Here is a 22,190-nt window from a genome sequence, read left to right on the forward strand (position 1 = left end):
GGGTTGTATGCCTTTATTGATACGATAGTAATCTGACAGAAAATGGGAAGAGAGATGGGGATCAGGACTCGAACCCGCGACACGTTGTCAGGCTACTTTAGAGCCTAGGTGCCTGGACCGCTACGCCAGCGGTCCAGACCACGTATCACAATATTGATATAATATTGATATTGCCCAGTCGTAGATCCTGCTATATTTATGTACTTACATCAAGTATGCTTTGCACCTACAAAACACACACACACACACACACACACACACACACACACTGTTCATACACATGTCATAAGCCATGTCCTCAGGAAAGCTAGTGAATCATTCATTTGGTCTCACTTTTTTTTTTCTCAAGGCTCCTCAGTCTCTCTCGCTCTCGCTCTCTCTGTGTGTGTTGTAAATCCGGCATGACAAGTAGCTTACTCAATTATTTACCACTGTTGATGATAGCACAGCCATGTACAGCATGTGTGAGGGCCAGCACACGTGCCCTTTTTCATTTCAAGGACCCCCAGTTTGATATGCATTAGGCCACGGACCCCCATTGGTCGGATACATTATTTTACCTCTGAGACACCAATCTACTCTGTAAAATCATCCGCAGTGTTCATTTAACTCTTGAGAGTGTAAAAATGGAACCAAGTGGATCCATAGGGGTCCTCAAGGACTCCTGGGGGTCCCTGGACCCCATATTGAGAACCGGCGCGGTACTACACCAGTACTACAATGCGAGTGTGGCACTACACCACACTCGCATTCACAATTTCTGCATATACTGTAGGCCAGGCATAGACGTACTTTATTAAATCCAAACACGCATGTACATTCAAAGAAAAATGCACACGCGCTTCCACGTTTCATTAACTTTGTCATAACTTTCTCCTTAGTACAATGAATTTTCATGCACCATCCTGTGTGCTCAATACACCCATGCCTGTTACAATAAAACATTCATCATTTATCATGCTGACTCCAGCACTCGGCTACTCGCAACTTCAGCTTCTTTGCAATTAACACACGATTAACAGTACTCACTTATTAGTAAACAGTGTTAATTTAACATTAACATTTTAAGTGTAAAATGCACCCGTGAGGACGTTGTCTACTGTCTTAAAGGGCATATAACTACAGTACAACTCACTGTATACTTTACTGTTCGTTTTCCAAAGCAATTACTTTTGGTCTTTTAGGAAGCCAGAGTTTTCCATTCTTTTCAGTACAGTATGAAAATCAACTTGCAGAGACTTCAAACTTGGTTGAGATAGTTTTTCATTTTTTTTGTCAAAGCTACATTATCATTAGGCCTACATTTAAATGCATTTTAAAACTAGTCTACTCCAAAATAGACCCTTGAGAAAGGATGAATTTAGCAACACAATTCTAATATCCATGACTTTAACATTGCAATTTTTACTCTGTTATTCACTTAAGTTCAGTTGCGTTTTAATGAAATTTAAACAAACGTGCAATGACGGTGACTGCTGAAATGAAGCAATTAATGGCAAAATAGTCTATGTACAATATGGCCAACGCTGTGATGAGTGAATTTGTGTTGAGACTGGTATAATTATTTTAATGTTTGTTCTGCAATCCAATGTTGCACTATGCATGAGTGATGTGAGTCCATGCCCCTTGTTGGTAGTGTTAATTGTTATATTGCTCTATGGCCGGGTGTCGCAATACCAGCTGTCAAATAAAATGTATTGTATTAACCCCTTTCAGCCTGGCGTCCCTGTTTTGAGCATTACATTATAGGTGAACATTTTCCAAAAATCCCCAAAGATTTCTAAACGACTAAAAGTAGATCAGTTATTTCCGCTATTTGTTGTATGACTACGTATGTAGGGTTTAAGTTGTTAAGATTAGATGAGACAACAGGTTTGGATGCTGACTTGCTGGCAGTCCTGCCAGGCCTCTCCAGACATCCATGCGACGCATTGTGAGCTTGTTTTCTGCACAACTCCATCACACCACAAAGTATATAATAGGGCAGTGGTTTTCAAACTTTTTCATGCCAAGGACCCCTAAATTGTTATACATTTGGCTGCGGACCACCACTTGAAAATGTTTTGTGCCAGGGACCGCCAAAAGCAAAGATATCAGTTAATTTTTGCTAAAAAAATATATAAATATTCAAAGATATGCACACTTTTTCAAGGTTTTTCAAAAATAGCAGATCTACAAGCTCATAGCGCGGCACTCGGTGCCGCGCTATGAGCTTGTATATCTGCTATTTTTTAATAGCCAAAGCTAAGCGGTTAAAATGATTGTGACGCTTATGTTAACTAATTTCGCTGGGGACCCCCTGTTACTCCCTCAAGGACCACTGGTGGTCCCCGGACCACTGGTTGAAAACCACTGTAATAGGGCATAAGTGGTTAACCAAAAACCTTCTGCCCCCCCCCACCACCACCACACCACCCCCTCCAGGCCCTTCAGTCTCTGTCCCTGGCAGACTCGAGGTTGCGCCAGCGTGGCACCATGCTGGTCAACGCCCTGGGCTCCAACACCTGCCTTCGGAGGGTGGACCTGAGCGGTAATGGCCTGGAGGACACGGGTGCCAAGATGCTCAGCAAGGCCCTTCAGATCAATACCACACTCAGGTATGTATGTGAGTGTGTGGGGGGGGGGGGGCATTGTTGTGGTTCGTGATGGCAGAAATCTATTTTTGTCCATCAACTATATCCATTAGTGGAAAATGCATCTAAAAGATTCAGCTGACATTATATGTTTGAGACAGAGTTTTGCTCTACCAAACGGTATGAAACATCTTTCTGAAGCCTGAAAGGTTTGGAACGTTGATGTTATCACAAGGCGTTGCATAAAATAATTAATAATTAATAATGCTGTAAAAGAAACAAAGGAAAATACAATGCAGTGAAAGAAAGAAAGAAAGAAAAAGAAGGATGGCATAAAGAAAGCTTTTAAATGTGCACCCTTGAAGATTGAGGCGATGGAAAGATGGCGGAATGGAGGCAGGATGGCGGGAGTGATGTGGTGTCGGAGGAGAGGGGAAGAGAGAGGGAGAGAGAAAGTAATACCCTGAAGGTAGACAATGTAATGTGTTAACCCCCCCCCCCCCCCCCCCCCCCCCACCCACCTACCCCCCCTAGGTAAGAGAACAAGAGATAGAGGAGAGAGGAGTGGGGGGGGAAGGGTGGTGGAGTGAGAAGAGAGGAGATGAGAGCGGAGCCCCGGGGTGCAAATCAAAAGAGAGGAAGAGCTTTAGGAAAGAGAGAGGGAGGTTTTCTTCTTGTGTGTGTGTGGGGGGGGGGGGGGGGGGGGATTTGGTGTGAGTGGGGGTGGGTGGGGGCGATATGGACTAGAGATGTAGGAAGTTATAAGAGAGGGAGAGAGCGAGAGACTGAGACCACAAAGGGAAGCAAGATTTGTTTCCTTTTTTTTACACTGATTCTATTTCTGGGTCAGCGCAATGGGGGGGGCACAAGGGAGGGATGGATGTGAAAGAGGGATGGAGAGATAGAAGTGAAGGCTATATTTGAAAGAGAGAGGGAGAGCGGCTCCATGTACTGTATAGACGAGGCGAGGCGCGTGTAGGTGGAGATTCGGGCACCGGTTGAAACACAGACGCTCTCATTAGCGTGTAGCGCTTCATGCAAATGTTAATGCGGCTTGTGCGCTGAGTTCTGTGCGTGCAGGGGAGCTGCTTTAACACATTCGCGACTGAGCCCCGCGCGGCGCCGGTGCACAGACGGAGCCTTAGATGAGTGCTGTAATTAGGATAATTTGTGTGTGTGTGTGCTCGCGCGCGAGCGTCTACATGCACACTTGTCACATGTGTCTCGGTCTGTTGATGTCAGGTTTTTTGGTAAGTGGCTTCAGACAGAAACTGACTTCTGCCCCTCTCTCTATCTCCTTCTCCTTTTTTCCTTTTCTCCTTCTCCTTACCTACCTCGTTTGATCCCTGTAAGGAGTGTGACGTGGGATCGTAATAACACCACAGCAACGGGCTTCCAAGATGTAGCGCGAGCCTTGGAACAGTAAGATGCCCACACGCATGCACGCACGCACACAGTGAGAAATGTATGTAATTTTAACAAAAAGCATTCATTCATTCATTCACAAGCACACACACAGACACATACTGTATAAATGTGTCAACAGCAGTCCATCATATGTACGTTTATGAAAATATCAATTTTTCTTGTGAAGGGTGCCACTCACCCACTCTCCACTGCAAACAAACTCAGCCACCAAACTACATAATAACAGTTATTGTATCTGTCAGCCCCATTCTTACTGTTGCACAACATTTCATCACTCTTGGAACCTGCTTGCTGTCATACTCCACAGCTCCTCCACTATGAATATTATCTGCCTTTGTGTATGTCTATGCATTGTGTGCGCGTGTACTTGTTTTACTATCAAATGTCCCCACAAGTATAGTAGAATTTGAGAATTGTGTGGACAATTTTCAATGGTTGTTTTTATGTTTTATTTTTATTTTTTAGACTTAACAATTTGGATAAGATTCAGGTTCGGGTTAAGATTAGGCATTTAGAGGTTAGATTTATGGGTTAAGGTTCAAGATATGCCTGATTTATACTTATACTTACGCAACACGTTGCACTGTTTTGAGTTTGTAGATAGGCTATTTCCGTGTGTGTGTGTGTGTGTGTGTTTGTGTGTGTGTGTGTGTGTGTGTGTGTGTGTGTGTGTGTGTGTGTGTGTGTGTGTGTGTGTGTGTGTGTGTGTGTGTGTGTGTGTGTGTTGGTTGGTTGGTTTGTGCCCGCATGTGTGTGTATGTTTGTGCAAACATTGTGCATGCATGCATGTGTATGCGTATCAAATAATCTGATCCTGTTAGTTCTTGTGTAAGGCTAAGGTATAGCACTAATTATTAATGCATTGATAATTTCTATTCATCTTCTTTTCCTCTCCCCCTCCCTACCTCCTCCCACACCCCCCCTCATCAGTAACTTTACACTGCAGTACATGCCCCTCCCCCTCAGTGATGTCACACAGGCCTACCGCAGTGCCCCAGAGAAGATAGACCAAGCCTTGACTAAGGTGAGGTGCACCTTGGGATCTGGAGTCCAACTGCGTTCTCTCTTTGTATTTTGTTGTTTTATGTTGCTGTTTCTTTTATGTGAAACTTAAAATGGTGCCCTCTTGGGGAGGATTGTTTTGTAAAAGGGGATTCTGAAACTCAATTGGAACATTTTCTGGTAAAATGAAGCTGAAAGAAAAAGAAAATATGAGACTGGTAGCATGCTATGAAAGAATTGCTTTAAGTTTAACCACTTGACCCCTAGCATCCTGATTCTGGGGGGAACATTTAGCGAAAATACCTCATCTGCAAGCTCACAACACGACACACAGAATGTAGATCGGATGTTTTCGACAAAGAGATTTGGTGTACAGGGAAAAAAGCAGTGCAGAGCCAACCCCGGTCAACTAAGTATTAGTTTACTAAGTATAGAGGCTGTAAGTGTTTAAGATCTTTCTTCTTTTTTTTCCTGGACCCTTTTTGTGTTTTTTCCCCTGCAAATTTATTCCGTATTTGATTATTACAGTGTCACACAAAAGCATCAAAAGTAGCAGGTCTGCAAGCTCAAAACACGACACGTTTTGAGCTTGTAGATCTGCATTTTTTTTTTTATTTGAATCCTGAAAACAGTTTTGGATTGGCATTTGTTTTCCCAGTGTTGCTAGTAAAATGTTTAATTACTTTTCACACCGAAACCTTTAACTAATGTTGGCACTTCACTTCAGTTCTTTTGTTTGAAACGTTGCACTTTAAATACATTTTGTTTGGGAGCTTTAACCCAGTGTGTGGATATTTTAATTTCTCATAAATAGTCTTTGACTAAATAATAACTACATTGGATCCATACAACATCGGTTCTTTTTTCCCATTTCCTGGAGAAAAAGAAAGTTCTAAACATACAAGGTTTCTGCCCGACTGCGACAATATAAAGCAACTTCAAGGGCAATAGTCTCTGACTGAGATTTAGAAGCTTGTAAATGTGTAATACAGCTATTGATTTCTTTCTTTCTGACCTACTGAGTCGAGCAAAAATCACATCCCATGTGTTTAAGTGCTTTGAAGGTTTTCTGAGAAATGAATCTGGCATGTCTCCGGCTGTTCACTGTACTTTGTAAACAACCATCATTTCTGATGTTTTCATCGTGTCTGTGTGTGTCTGTGTGTGTGTCTGTGTGCGTGTGCGTGTGTGTGTGTGTGTGTGTGTGTGTGTGTGTGTGTGTGTGTGTGTGTGTGTGTGTGTGTGTGTGTGTGTGTGTGTGTGTGTGTGTGTGTGTGTGTGTGTGTGTGTGTGTGTGTGGGTCAGATCCAACGTGCCCTCCTGAGGAACAATCAGACCCAGCGTTTCTCTCAGAAGCAGGCTCTCAGGCTCAACCAAGGCTTGGTGACCAGCACTGCCGAACAGGTGTGTGAGTGTATGTGCTTGTGCGCCGTGTGCACGCTTTTGTAAACAACCCAATTTTGGGGTTTATGATTGACAGATGTTTACTGATGCTACGTGTGTGTGTGTGTGTGTGTGTGTGTGTGTGTGTGTGTAGGTCATGGAGCGGCTGTGTGCTCGGGTGCAGCAGCAGGTGTGTGTCCTGAGAGGCACTGAGGAAGAAGAGGAGGTCCAGGCTGCAAAACAGATCCTCAAGGAGGCCAGGAACTCCAGAGCTGTGAGTGTGTGCACCTGCTGAACTAGTTGCTGTTGGTTTTCTGTGGGATTGCATTCAACACCCCGATTAGAAAGTCATGTTAAAAGATTCATTATCACCTCCATCACTGTAAGCGGAACCGGGACCACAGCCAAACGTATGCGTATTTCTGGTACAAACTGTATGAATGATGAATGAGTGATTTCATTTTTGTGTCTGGTCTCGCTACCCATCCATCATGGGATTATTTCAGAGACATGAAGAAAAGAATAAAGTCCGCACAGGCGCTCACTCATGCTCCAGTATACTTTATTGACAACGTTTCGAGCCAAGGCTCTGTCAGGTCAAACTCGTACTCAAATTCTTCATGATAACTTCTAACTCATTACCTCAAATAAGTGATGTGCGTGTTTCATTAGCTTTGGTATATTATTCAGAGACCTAAAACAACAAAATACGATTCTAGTTTTTACACTTATACACAGAAAAAAAAGAGCTTGCACAACCACTACAAAAAGAAGGTGCATGACAAACTGGTCAAAAGCAGGTAAAAAATGTTTTTTTTTGCACAGTGGAAAAGTGACTTGCTCCCAGTCAGTTTATTTCACATTTTGAACTGCATAGGATAGGGTCTTCATCAATAGGATGTTTCGAGATGCGGGTCAAAACGTAAAATAAACTGACTGGGAGCAGGTCACTCATACACACAGACACGATGACCAACCTAAATCAGTATCCACAGACAAAACATAAAGAAAAAGACTAGTAATAATAATAACCACTGTCTACAGCTATAAATATGTACAGTACATGCACAGCATGTACACATGTAAACACAATCTGTACAATATGAAAAGGGCCTACTTATTTAAGTAACAAAGTGCAAAATATTTTTTTACTAAGTTTAATGCCAAGCCTGTTAGATTTTTCAAACAAATCTTTATTTTTAGGCCCTACCTTATAACACAAATATACAGTATATGTACTTATACGTTTATGTGTGTGTGTGTGTGTGTGTGTGTGTGTGTGTGTGTGTGTGTGTGTGTGTGTGTGTGTGTGTGTGTGTGTGTGTGTGTGTGTGTGTGTGTGTGTGTGTGTGTGTGTGTGTGTGTGTGTGTGTCAGCTGTATCCGTCCCTGTGTGAGCTGGCACATGTGCTGTCAGTGGACGGTCCTGTGAAGCAGAGACTGGACACCCTGGCTGGAGAACTGGCCAAGGCTGCTGACAAGGAACTGCAGGTACATGGATTACATGCTGTTGATCACTGGTTTTCAATTTGGGGTCTGGGGACCCCCAGGGCTCCCTGGGGCAGTGGTGGAAAGTAACTAATTCACATTTTTACAAGTACTGTACTTATGTACAATTTTGAGGTATTTTTTACTTTACTGGAGTACTTCCAATTTGCAATAATTTTACTTCTACTCCACTACATCTCAGAGGCAAATGTTATACTTTTTACTCCACTACAATTATTTGAAAACTTCAGTTACTTTTTACTGTAGATTCTAATTATTATTACAAAGCATACATAGTATATTTTGATTCCAATACTTCTGTACTTTTACTCAAGTAAAGTTTGATTACCAGACTTTTACTTGTAACAGAGTATTTCTACATTGCAGTATTGATACTTTTACTTCCGTAAAACAAATTAGTACTTTTTCCACCACTGCCCTGGGGGGGTTGGAGTGGGTACCCAGTTGAATGATTGATAGTTACAGTAGGAAACAAAGGAACACTTACCGGCCTGTAGGCTAACTCTGAGAGTGTACAAATGGAACCAAATGGACCATAACGGGTCAATTTGGTTCCATTTGTACACTCTCAGAGAGAATTTACACATTTTACTGTGTACTGTAGACAGGGGTCCCAGAGATGAAAGAGAAACGTTGTATCAAATGGGGGTCCGTGGTCTAATCCATATGAAACTGAGTGTCCTTGAAATTAAAAAGGTTGAGAATCGCTGTTGTATATGAAAGTGTGGAAAGGTTATTTATGAATGAATGATAGCCACTGAGATATATCAAAGTGTAAACTGGATGAATGGATGGATGGATTACTGCAGTACAGCAGAGATTTAAAGATGAAAATACCTTTCTACAGTATATCTGGCAAAATGAAGTGTGCTCGTTGGGTGAATGACATGGATGAATGCCTCATGGACGGAGAGCAGATGTGTAGATACTTACAGCACAGTAGAAACTTGGTTCGTCGATATACGTTTGTAATTTCACACTTTTCGTTTGTCCCAAGGTGATATCAGAGTCCATGGTGTCCCTGTGTCGGGAGCTGTGTCCCATGTCGTCCTCGGCCGCCGAGAGACTCAACCCGCCTCTCTCCTCCATCTCCGAGCAAGTCTCCATCCCTCGCTCCGCCATCCGCACGGCCCTGATGGACAGAGCTGCTGAGGATGTCAACAGAGCCCTGGAGTAAGAGGGAGGGAGAGTGGGCCAAATGTTCAGCACAAGCAGCACTACAGTCGGGTTCGATTTGCTGGGGGGGGTTTATGGGGGGAGGGATCCATGCCTCTGCTTTTGATATCCCCCCATCTGGTCATTAATTTTTATCGCCAGTGGTGGGGATATGTTTGATCCCTGCTTCTGATCTGACTGAATTAAATACATGCATTTCCTTTTTAGAAATGTAGACAATAATATTACAGTTTAACAATTTAATACAATATTTAAAAGTTTGTTTACCACTCTGGTATCCTTAGTTTGGGCCTATTTGCCTTTTTTTATTTAAAAGGTCACAACATGTCACATTGTAACGTGTTGTGTAGATCTGCTATTTTTGCAATTTGAAGTACGACAAAGTTGGGGCTTAAGAAAATCTCTTTGCAAATCAACCTCTCTCACTCTCTCTTTCTCTCTCTCTCTCTCTCTCTCTCTCTCTCTCTCTCTCTGTCTCTCAGGGAAGTGAAGTTGTCTGTGGTCTCCTATCTGACCAACTCCATAGTGGATCAGATCCTACAAGAACTCTACACTACTCATAAAACACTGGTACTGGAAATATCTCTTTACTGCATGACTCCTCCTAATGACGTACCCGATAGGGATGTCAGGTTGAAAGTGGTTAAATGATTACATTTAGTTTGGTTTGATGTAGTGCTTGTTCAGGACTCTGTCTTGGACAGACAGACAGTCAGTCAGTCAGTCAGTCACTTACTGACACATTTCCACACTCCCTGCTGCAAACACAAGGTGATTTATTTCTCAACATGTCCCCCCCATCACATTTTATTGTGAGGGTTCATTTGAATTAAAATTATCCATTGTGTAACCAAATGTAAAGTTTCCGTGCCCTGGAATGTGCTCATTTGGTCCTATTTTAGGACTTTTTTCCCAAATGTGTCAGTAAAATGTTTAATGAGTTGCCCTTTCCTACTGTGTTTCCTCTGTTAATCTTTATTATTCTCTATTATTTAAATAATACGGTGTGCTACGGTACTTAAGGGAATAAACTTGCCTGGTAAGAGAGATGTTGAGAGTGTTAGTAATGGGTTTAGACAGCCTCGCAGCGCCTCGCAGCGTCTTGTAGATTGGCTATTTTCGCCAAAGGGGTTTGGTGTAGAGGGAAAAAATAGCAGACCTTGTGCAGAGTGAAAAGTTTACTATTGACGGTTTAAGAGGTTAAATGTCTGAAAATACACACTGACATGACTCCAACATACACTGATGATAGTGCTGACAAACAAGTCTATCAAGCTATCTATGAAATCTATTAAAAAGTCCCTGCTTCATCTCTCTCTCAGCTAGGGGTCCTTGGCCTGAAAAACCTCAAAGACCCCTGCTCTAGATGCAAATTTGATTCACACTTGACCTTGACCCAAAACATTGGCTTTACTTCTATATTAAATACACTTTGCATCAGAGCTAGAGCTATGGAGTGTGTGGCAGCATAATTCTTTTCTCATGAGATCACGTTTTGACAGCCGAAAGCCTGGGAGAGAGAGGCTGTCTACCGACAGTCTGACAGTGTGACACACACACACATACAGCACACACACCAAGTCATTATAAGCACAAACTGACACACGGCATACTGTACATTACATATTCACAAAGATACGATTCCTCACCAGTGTGTGAGGGTTGTTCAGAAAAGGATGAACATTGTACAATAATTGAATTTGTTATTGACCCTATTGTAAGTCTATCATTTAAAATGTCAATTTTTTTAATTGAATATTTAAATTGAATATTATCAATCATGGGCTAGTAATTATTTGTTTAGGTTAATACAAATGTCACCGTACTGGTCCCCGAGGGCTAGTGCTTAAAAGCCTTTAATTCCACCCATCACCTGAACGTGCAGTGTATCTTTCACACTTGCTCTGTGTACAAAATCAATCCCTAATCACTATCTTGTAAATTGTAATTATGCCATTTTGCTGTGGGGTCCCAATGTACAGCGATAATTATTGTGCCCTTTATACAGTGGATTCATCTCATCCCACTATGCATCGTGAAAAGTAGGGTACAATCGATAGTCACTATCGCAAACCCTATACCATCATACATTGCGCTGAAAGTAAAATGTCAACATTTATCTGGTTCTCTCTCCTGATTGGATGAAATTGTAAGTAGGTATGGCAACCTGCATTTTCACAATTGTTTTCCATTTTTGACAATTGTGACCTAAAATGACTTGCCCAAAATAGGGACTAGGCTGGTTAAAAGGAGTTAAAGGGAAATACATGTACATCTCAGTTGACTGTTGCAGTGTCCAGGGTCCGGCTGAACTACCAGTTTGAATTATTTATTTCCCGACCTGGGGGCAAGTCAATATCGCTGACTGCCCATTGTTGAAACATGTATGCGTGAGCAGTCGTCCCTTTAGGCTATGGGATGTAGTATATACTCTGTTGGCCTTACAAACTAGCTAATCGCAGAGCAATCATCCCTCCAGCCTATGGGAAATAAAAAAAGCATGAAAGAAATCTCTAGCCACTGCCTAGACTTGGCTTTTACACACACACACACACACACACACACACACACACACACACACACACACACACACACACACACACACACTGACACATCGACAGACAAACGTTGCCTACAAACTTATAAAGGACTGTTTTATGAGCGAGAGGGTGCTTTGGATAACATCTCCATAGCGTTAGCACGCAGATTGACACGTGTTTGAATCCAGGTTGTGTTATTAGCACACATAGCTTAGCTTAAACATCAACTTCTCATGGTTGTGGGTGGCAACGATTACACGACGGGTCGTAAATGACCAGGTTGTCACACAACACGCCAACACGATTAAATCACTCTCCAAAACGTAAACTATGCATACTGAGCGCATACCCCAAAAGTCTGTATATAGTTTGGCTCCGCGCATTGCAGGGTATGGACTAGTAAAGTTAATAATAATTAATCAACACATATCCCCCCAGGCATTTATTTTGACTAAGCTTTCCTGTCTTATCTTTTATTTTTTGCTTGTTTTTCCAAAGTCTGCTACTAGAGCTCTAACACATTGCTCTCAATTTAAGGATGCAATTTTTGTTTCATTCTCAGATTCATTTATTTTGGGGCTTTTTATGCCTTTAGTTAGAGAGGGATAGGGAAAGTAGACAGGAAATGGGGAGAGAGATGGGGGGGGGGGTGACACGCAGCAAAGGTCGTCGAGAACGGGAGTCGAACCCGCGACATGCTGTCACACGCTGTGGCATTGCAGCCTAGGGTGCCTGGACCGTCACACTACGGCCCAGGCTATTTACAAATACTTTTGAATACAGACATCATATACATATGCACTGTTGTAGGCCTGGCCTAGCTCATAATTGTCTCATCATCAGTAGCAGTGCTAAGCTGTTTCTGTTTGTGCAGAATTGTACTTAATTCATAAATAATTCACTATTTATTTTTGAATATATTGTAAGAGAAATTATGTAAATTGTGAGCACTCATTATTATGTCAGACTCAGACCAACAAAATTGTGGTCATGGTCTCGATTAGGATTTGAATACAGCACTAGTTTGATCTTTTGTGCAACAAAGCTTTATTTCTCTACGTGGTCAAATTGACAATTTGATCAGCCGAATAGCAAAGCAATGTCTGCGCTTACAAATGGCTTGACTGAGGGAGAGGCTTTACTGGTACCTACAGAATGGAGTGGAGCAGACGAAGGGATTCAAACTCTCCGAAAAACGATGATAATGGGGATCCCTGGAGACTCAGCCAAGCTAGTGTCCGTGCCACACAAGTGTGGTGTCCTTGGCTTGAATAGAGCTCGGTCTGTATTGCATACCTCTCAGAGCACTCTCCTACCTCTACCTCCGTCTATTCTATGCTCTAATAAAAAGCAGGAATGCTTCAGCATGCAGTATTCTTGAAGAAAATGACTTTTGCCTCTTGTAGCCTTGCAGGCTTTATCGTAATATAGGCTCCATCAGTGGAGAGAATGCATTCTAGTCATGCCTTGACTCTGCAGGCCAGTGGTTTGAGCCACTGCAGGCTCCTGGCCAATATCTTTACAACCTGGCTGGACCTCAGTTGTGCCAGCTGCATTTCAGAACCTGGACAAAAGCTGGCATCATGGCCAAACGGGAAGATTTAATGGTTATTGATTTTGAACGGAGTAGAATAGCTGCTGTACAGTATATCGAGGAAAGATCTTGTGCCACATTCAGTTTTAATGGTTAATAGTATAAAAGTTATGTGAACTGTCATAAAATGAGCAGCTGTGAGGAGAATGACAATCTGGCAATTCTCTGTGCCTTTGCGGTTTTGCTCAATTGTGTATGAACTTACTGGCCTACATGGTTAACCGAATAGCAGATCTACAAATTCACATCGTGACACGTCGTGAGCTTGTAGATTGGCTAATGTCACTAATATTCATCATACAATTTATCTAATAGAAAATAAATGTGTCCATATAGTCTTCAAATGAATTTGGTTCCAAACTAAAATGTTAATTTGCAGAATTAATATTCAAGTTTGCATTCTGATATTGAGGTGTTCAAATTAGTATTTTTTTTTTTTTTACAACTTTATTTTTAGTATTTTCAGTTATTAAGACATATAACCCCACATATACCCCACCCTCCCCGGTTCCCTCACAGAAAATAAAATTACAACAGTAAAACAACATTTATAAATGGGAGATAAATTAGTTTTTAATCTGTGTTGGATCTCTGTTTCTGTAACACTCAAAATCAAACGTGCCTTGGAATTATTGATTCAAAGGGATCACAGAACCTGCTTGTGTTTGAAGGAGATGCTGTAAATTAGTTCAGATGCCAAAATCATCCAAATTCATCATCCAATATTCTAATGAATATGGCTAAGCCCCAGACTGCCTTTTAAGCTTTGATACTCCTTGTGGATGATATTGTGTTAGCTGCGCTAACTTATTATGAAACCTAATTATACTTGGTCACATGACGGTGGCTCTTTAAAAAAATAACAGATCTTAAACTGAAAGATTTAACACCTGCCACCTCAGCGCAGGCACACAACAGGATTCAAGTTGTGGGGGGTGGGGGGAAATCCATGTCTCTGCCTTTGAAGATCGTCTAGTTTAGCTTTTTGTTGTATGGGACTTAAGTCGTTACGAAAATGTGCTCACAAAAATGCTCCTCCCTGCTTTGTTTCTTTTAGAATTCGAACCCTGCGAGGTCGTACGACGATGGCTATTGACAAAAAATTCAACTAAAAGACATAATAACGTTTTGTAGTCACCTCCGCAGATGCAGAGGAACACAGATAGACAGGCTGAAGAAGGGATTTGTCAGCCACAACACATTTATTAGACACCTCACATCCTCCCCCTTGCAAAAAAAGCAAAAAAAAAGAAAAGTTATAACTGACAGACTTGGGGAGATCAAGCTCTGCATTTCTCTCCTCTGGGTTTGCATTCAAGTCATGCCGTCATCATGGCATGTCCTGTCTCTGCTGTTTTACTGCAATGACACTTTGTCCTCTATCAGGCTTGCTGTGTGCTTTTATAATCGTGAAAATCTATTTTGTTTCTTTGCTTTGTATAGACATTTCTCGGGTGCAAGGAAGGACAGGCTGTTCCTCCGAGATGCTGTTGAAATGCTTGAAAAGGTGTAGTTTCTGATGGTATTGTGTGTGTGTGTGTGTGTGTGTGTGTGTGTGTGTGTGTGTGTGTGTGTGTGTGTGTGTGTACGTATGTGGCTATGCATCTGTGTGCCTGTGTTGCGTCAGCTCCGGCATGTGTCACAGGCAAAGCGGTGGGATGACGTGGGGACTGGCAGACGCACCATGAGGCCATCCAGGATAGCAGAGTCTCTGGATTTCCCCGATGAGGACCTGGGTGTCAACCTAGGGATAGTAAGTGTGCCTGGAGAGTGAGGGTTCATAAGAAATGCATAAGCTAATGTAATGATCCCTTAAGTTGATTTCTTAATTGATCTATTTGGTTAGTGCTAGCAAAGCATGACATTTATTCAAATACTGACATTTGTACCTTTTCTACTGTGGTATCCTATGCTCCTGCACTTAAAGTCACTCACTGAAATGTTGGTGTGGCATGCTAAAATGCAGAATAACAATTGATAATACTGGATACAATAAAAGGAAAAAAGAAAATTGTGCAAAGTTTTGTGATTCTCTGAACTATTCAGAAACTTTTGGCCTACAAATGACATAGGCAAACTAGGGGGGCCAGTGTGAAAGTGAGTTGTTAAAAAAAACCTTTTGCAGCATGATGTGACCTCTGATTTGTCATTTGCTGTTATTGATAGGATACCATGGCCATCAAGAAGCGCAGCTCGAGAACCAGAAGGATTCGTCCTGTCTCAACGCGACTGAGTGAGTACCACCGCATTTACAAAAGGAAGAAATAAAGGTTGAGAGGCCGCTAAAAGCTCCGGGAGTGCTCACGCTGCACATTACATTAACAGTCACAGGCTGATAGCAGGGTTGGGGTCAATTGACTTTCTATTCAGTCAACGGATGAGGGAAATGGATTTGCTTCAAAAGTGACATTGAAATATTGTGCCTGTAAAACGGCACTCATATTTGATTTATAAAGGAATAATAGAGAGTAAGTGCCTGTCCCTAAGTAAATGAATTTGGAGCTTCACTTTACATTTTCTGCATTTATTGGATCGAAAGTGGATTGCCCTTAAGCCTGGTGGATGTAGAGAGTATTATGCAAAGAAAGCAACATTGAGAAAATGTTTCCCTGGTGGTTCGTTTGTCTCCTCCCAGGTCTAGGTGATGACCCAAGCTCTTCGCCAACCCCCACTGCACCAGCCCTCGCCACCCCCCTGTCCCGCTCGGTGTCGTGGGAGTGTCTATCCACCCTCCCCACCAACGGTTCGCCCTTGCGTCACGTGACCCACATCAGGCCACGTCCGCCGCGGAGACACGGGATGGGACACCCGCCCTTCGATTCTGTGAGTGGCCTTCAAATTGCCTCAGTGTGATCTACAGCAGGATCGCTTGGAGGCGGGGGGGGGGGGTCATGATGGACAAGAGAACTGCTTTTTCACCCTCTTTTGGTCAAAATGGCTAAACCGTTCCTAGAGAGAGAGAGAGAGAGAGAGAATTGCTACAATGTCCATCCAGTGTACACTCTGGTATGCTATCTGCTTCAAATAACTGTATGGACATTGTCAACCAGTCCTACCTGACTATAGGGTCAAAATGTATCAAAAGAACATTAAGGAGACTACTTCCAATAAGGAGACTTCCAACCACTGCAGATGGGTTACAATATTGTTTTATTCAGTACATTAAGTCCAGGGTTGTAGCTCACTCTGCATTTTTTATGTGGTCTCTCATCGTTTTCTTTTTGCCTCCAGAGTAAGGCAAAGTTGAAATCCACTTTAGATGTTTAGTGACACATTGGAGGGCAGGGTTTGGATTTGGAATGATGTCGATGCTCTATTCCTCCATCCCAATGCCTACGTTGTTTTTTAATGAGGGAGTCATTAGTTATCGTGCCAGTGTTGCTACTAAATATAGTCAGTTTCCGGCCCCACATGTGACCTGGCACTCCACGGTAAAAGTCTAATCCGTTCGACTCTGCACACAAGCTTAGTAGGGCATGGATGTGAAAGTGTGAACTGGTTAATCAGAGTGCTTTCAGCTAAAGCTGATTTCTCTGTTTCTCTCTCTCTTATGTCTGATCCACTCCATACTGAGAACCTCTGCTATTCATCTTGTTTGAAGTGCAGCGGCTCTTTCCAAAAATAATTCCCTTTGTAACGTGCAAAGATATAGCGTTGACAACATGACTCAAATGCTATAACTCTTTGAGGGTGCTTTGGGGCCAGCCTCTTATGAAGTCAGTACGAATCTCATTTAGTTAGCAACAATGATGAGAAGTTGTATTACAAATGTGCTCCTCTATCACTATACTGTACAAATAGACTCCTCTATCGTTTCACAAATAGAGTCCTCTATTGTTACACAAATATAGTCTATCATTATACAAATAGACTCCTGTATTGTTTCACAAAATATAGACTCCTCTATCGTTTTACAAGGATACTCTCGTTTCACAAATAGACTCCTCTAATGTTGTACAAATAGACTCCTATATTAGCAGGGGATCCAGTCCTGCCAGAAGGCCATTTGAAATGATAATAGTCCTTGTCAGACTTTCAGCCTCGGTGACATGGTGGCACTGATCATCATAATCCTTTTATGTCCCCCCCCCCCCCCCCGTGTGTGTGTGTGTGTGTGTGTGTGTGTGTGTGTGTGTGTGTGTGTGTGTGTGTGTGTGTGTGTGTGTGTGTGTGCGCGCGCCAGCTTGAGCATTGTTCAGAGAATGGAGTAGTCAATCTGATAGAGGATGGATTGCCTGATTTCTACACCAAGAGAGTCCTGCCAGACAGGTATTACCATAAACTAATATTATAAAGTCTTACTATAATGTATTTACTGTACAGTATATATGTCAAGTAACTATATACTCATATTTCATAGTTTTTTTTATACATGCATAATTCATTGTCTGATTTTCTATCCCACTTGGGAGTTAATTGTATGCAGCTTGTCATGCTAGCTGTCTAATCAGGGACCTGGGATGCCAATTAACTCCCTGTAGGCTAGAACACCAGCAGCACTAGTCGTTCCCACAGACAGCCCAGGGTTTCTTTGACTTTCCTTTTTTTTTCTTTATTAGACTAGATAATGTCATCGATGTGTCAGTGTAGTGTCTGTCTGTCGGTCGGCAGCAGGGGCTAATCCTGCTGCCGACCTTCTTGTGCACGCTGCCAGTAGACCACACACACACACACACACACACACACACACACACACACACACACACACACACACACACACACACACACACACACACACACACACATACACACGCGTTTTTAAATATTTCATTTTACAATGGAAGTCAATGGGGCTCATTTTGGGCTGAAACTTGGTCAAATTTGGAGTCATACGTCATAGATATGTCATAGACGACTGACATCATAGATGAGTGACATCATGGTTGGCCACATGAAGTCCCAGATCCACTTTGGAGTATCAGTACTTAAAGCCACACATTGGAGTATCAGTACATAGAGCCACACTTTGGAGTATCAGTACATAGGATTAACATTTATTTTGTTATGGTTCCTCAGACATTATAGCAGCAATAATAATAACTTAGATAACAAAGAAATAAAATAAATTATTATTGTTTCCCAAGCTTATTTTTCCCAAGCTTGGTTGTTCATAAACTTGATTGTCCACAAGAAGTAGCTTTGAATGATGATACTGTATATTTATTTAACCTTTATTCAACCAGTAAGTCCCTTGATATTAAATGCCTTTTTCAAGGAAGACCTGGTCAAGATAGCCCACCATTACAATGTTACAAACATGATAAAATACAGCATGTAAAAAATAGATACAGAACAATTAAGGAAAATAGAGCACGTTTAGACAGACAAGGGATGGCAGATACATGCTGAAATCTTGCTTAGGAATAGCAATTACACCGTTTTTCATCAGGGCTTTGAACTCTCCTAGGGTGATGAAATCATTAAGCTGTATCTCCAGAAGGCCTGGGCCCTGTAGTAGTCACCTTGTCCAGTGTTTCCACTTAATTATCCTTGGGATTGTACATCAGTATGACATGTAAGCATAGGGGGCAGCTTTTCTGGACATCAGAGACAGAGGAGGATATCCTAACTGCGCAGGGGTGCAGCAATGTCATATTATAATGCCGAACCTCACTGTTTCCTTGCATACGTTCTCTACAATTAAATAGTCAGTGATTAAGAGAAACTGTCTTTTACCAGTAGACACGCAATCCACACAGTAAAATGTGTAGTAGATAGTGCATTCACATTTGCTTCAGTGTCCAGGTGCAGGAAAGGATCATCATAAATAAAATAATAAGGTCTGCACACTGGTATTACGCTCCCACTTGTTTATTGCAGATTCAAAGTGTCGGTCAAATGGATCTTCTCCAGAAGTGAGCATTCCTGAAGAAGAACCATTTGATCGAAACGTTGCTGTAGGACTATATTACCAATATGTGGACCTTATGACTTTATTTATGTTGTTAAATTGAACCTTAAGCCTGATTTATACTTTGTATAAAGGTGTCCCGCTGCAAAAATAGCAGGTCTACAAGCTCACAGCGCCACGTCACACCGCAACGTTGTACGACAGATGATAAATTAGGCATTATGAGCCCCTATCCCTCTCTTTCCATCTGCCCCCTCCTCACTCTCTCTTTTTCTCGCCATTTGTCTCTTCTCCCTATCAGTCAGCTGTCATCCCTCCATCAGGCTCAGTCTCTGAGGAGGAAGAAGAGACGCAGCGTGCTGTCCCTCTTTTCTGGCTTCCGCAAGAACCGCAACTCCACCATCTCGTGTCAGGACACAGAGTACGTGTGTTGGGGGGGGTGAAAGTAGAATGAAGGTGCGCGAACAGAATGTGGATGTTGTCTAAGTAGTCCAGTGAGGTACATTAACACCGCCCGCGTTGCTTCATACATATTTAAACGGCTAGTAATATTACCGCCATCCCCCCCAAAAAATACAACTTTCACTTTCCCTTTAAATCGTGACTGGAAATGTTTTGGGTGCTCATACTTTATGGCACTATCGCCAAAACATACCCAGAGGGGCAACTAAGGGGGAATGTGCGCTATGTAGCAAACATAGATTAAATGGAGGTTTCCACAGATTAATAACTGAGGCGAGACAATAGCACTCGGGAGGCACTCTTGGCTGCAAAACCTAGGTGGGGGAAAAAAAGGGAAATACAGCCTTGAAATTGGAGAGATAAAAGCACTCGAGGGAGTTATGCTTAGAAACTGACGGCTGTGCCAGTGTGTGCTCATAGATGGGTACATTCAGTGCAGGCAACAACCGCGGTGTGCAGAGCATCAGTCAAACAGGAAGTGAAGTCATTCCGAGGGCGAGCAAGATGTACCAATGGCTTACTTCCCTCTACCCAAGGCTCCCTTCACTTCTTTTCTGAGGCACACCAGAGAACCAGTTGTTGTGAAGAATTATGATTCACACGGTAGCACTTTTCTCTCTTTTGTATGTCTGGCTTGTCTGTTTGTGCTTTCCAGTTTTGCCTCGGAGAACGTTTACTCAATGATTCAGCACCCTAAGGATCCTGGAAAGGTGGATGCCGCGATGCCAGGAGCCAATGGGAGCGTGCCATCTCCTCGGGCCGTGCAGGGCGTACCACTGCATGGGGTGCGAAGTATCAGCCCCCCCTGCCTCATCCTGAGACAGGTATGACGTGACGGTATAGCCTTTAACCATGGACCTACCGCATCTTGCATGTGTTCTATTAAACACGTTTTGTTTTCAGTCCTGTTTTTAAAATGCGGTCTCACTCAGGCCAGAGGTTCGGAAAAGTGTAATTCCGCGTATAAAGTCAGAACAAACAATATCTGCAAATAATATTTGTTTTAATGTTCTTGGAGCATCACAGGAGTTGGCTTTACAGTAATCTGAGTTCCCAGAAGTTTTCGCCAGCTTTACAGTGACTAGGACAGTATTCCCATAGTGCTTGATTGATTGATTGAAGTTTTGACTCTGAGAAAAGCACACCAGAGGGATTCTCAGATAAACTAAACTTTCAGATATTGCACTTTGTGGCTAACCCACCTACAGTATCCCAAAAACACATAGCATTGTTCCTGACGTACAAGTCAGGTCTGGTCCCACAACCACAGAGAGATCAAAATAGCTGAGCTCCTCAATTCAAGCACACTGTAAAGCTGCCACCTACTGTCTGCCTGCTGCTCTCAGTGTGTGTTTGAAGAGCAGAACACACATTTCTCAAGTCTGTCTTTTGTTCTCTTGGTTTGTCTCTCTCTCTCCCTCTGTTTTTCTTTCTGATCTAACCTAATCTATCCCCCCCCCCTCCTTCTCTCGCTCTCTCTCTCGCTCTCTCTCCCTCATCTTTGCCAGCCGACAGACCTGGTCAGCATGGTGTACAGCTGCATTGGGGCTGAAATCGAGGACTCTGACAGTAGCAGCATCTGTGATGGCAGGCCTTCTGGCGGCAGCGCTGACAGGCAGGCCACGGCAGATATCCGGACAGATGCGCGCACCAACGGACACGTCGCCGTCCCTGCCGATAGACAGGCGGGGTCTGGCCGTCAGGAGCGCATCGTGCCCCTGGCCCCTGACTCCCTGACAGACTCCCAAATGGACGAGGAGGAGGAGGAGGAAGAGGAGGATGAGGAGGAGGAAGAGGAGGAGGAGAGGAATGAGAGACAGGGCAGCGGCGGTGGAGCTCCCTGTGGCCAGAGGCCAGAGCCGCCGCCACAGTGCTGCAAGCCCAGCCTGGCCATGATGAGACAGAGACACCTGCAGGAGAGCTTAGGTACTGCAATATGGACAAGCACTACAGTAGTTATATGCAAGTCTACCACACCAGTGACAGGTTGTTGTAAGATAGTACCAAATATGATCATTTAGTAAACTAGAAAACTTTATTTGTCACACTGCAAAATCCTCTGAATTGGTTTCAATTGGATATCATTCCAACACAAAATCAGAGGACAGGAGAATCCTTAAAAGACATAAAAAACATAAAACCTATAAAAAATACTGTACAATGTGAAATAAAAGACAAATACTCAATTCCAATGGTCTTCCTATAAAAGTGTGTTTTGAATTGAACAAAACACAGATTTTTTTTACAGTGCATAAGATTGCTGAATGCCCTTCAGTATGTTATGCTAAAACATTCGCGAAGAGAACCCCATTATTTGTTAGTTCTTATTGTACACTCTGAAACGATCAAAAGTTTCCTCGCCCATAGATCATAGACACGACACGGGCTCACAGGGAATTTAAAGATCAGTACAATTAAATAGCCAGAGGCTATAAGATCCAGCCATGCTTCAAAAGCGGCCGTACGTCAAATCTTCCCATCAATCAACTCTGTAATGCACAGGGAACCCATGTAGGGAGGGGGGGGGGGTTAAAAGAAAGAAAATAAAGCAACAGCATGATGCAATCACACATCTCATATTAGCAGCCTGGCAGTGACACTTGAACAAGAGTCAGGAGGATTACAGTCATCTGAATAAGAAGCAACACAACCACGGATGACTCGTCTCCCGGC

At 42.7% G+C, this 22,190-nt stretch overlaps 1 protein-coding gene across 1 annotated transcript in view; it reads left to right on the plus strand.

The window, feature by feature from the left end:
• Positions 1–22,190, plus strand: part of carmil3 (capping protein regulator and myosin 1 linker 3) — a gene marked incomplete at its 3' end in the record, with an annotated part of 107,701 nt that overhangs the window by 76,006 nt on the left and 9,505 nt on the right. Inside the window, exons 21-36 of the mRNA XM_084056917.1 lie at positions 2,425–2,597; positions 3,927–3,995; positions 4,932–5,025; positions 6,309–6,407; positions 6,541–6,660; positions 7,763–7,876; positions 8,892–9,067; positions 9,553–9,640; positions 14,832–14,957; positions 15,371–15,437; positions 15,840–16,027; positions 17,394–17,473; positions 19,357–19,476; positions 20,173–20,341; positions 21,026–21,215; positions 21,309–21,443. Of these exons, the coding sequence (XP_083913043.1) occupies positions 2,425–2,597; positions 3,927–3,995; positions 4,932–5,025; positions 6,309–6,407; positions 6,541–6,660; positions 7,763–7,876; positions 8,892–9,067; positions 9,553–9,640; positions 14,832–14,957; positions 15,371–15,437; positions 15,840–16,027; positions 17,394–17,473; positions 19,357–19,476; positions 20,173–20,341; positions 21,026–21,215; positions 21,309–21,443 (2,008 nt within the window). The remainder of the gene's footprint in view (positions 1–2,424; positions 2,598–3,926; positions 3,996–4,931; positions 5,026–6,308; positions 6,408–6,540; positions 6,661–7,762; positions 7,877–8,891; positions 9,068–9,552; positions 9,641–14,831; positions 14,958–15,370; positions 15,438–15,839; positions 16,028–17,393; positions 17,474–19,356; positions 19,477–20,172; positions 20,342–21,025; positions 21,216–21,308; positions 21,444–22,190) is intronic.

Source organism: Gymnoscopelus microlampas (genome assembly GCF_963454915.1).
Source record: "Gymnoscopelus microlampas genome assembly, chromosome: 5".
NCBI lineage: Eukaryota > Metazoa > Chordata > Actinopteri > Myctophiformes > Myctophidae > Gymnoscopelus > Gymnoscopelus microlampas.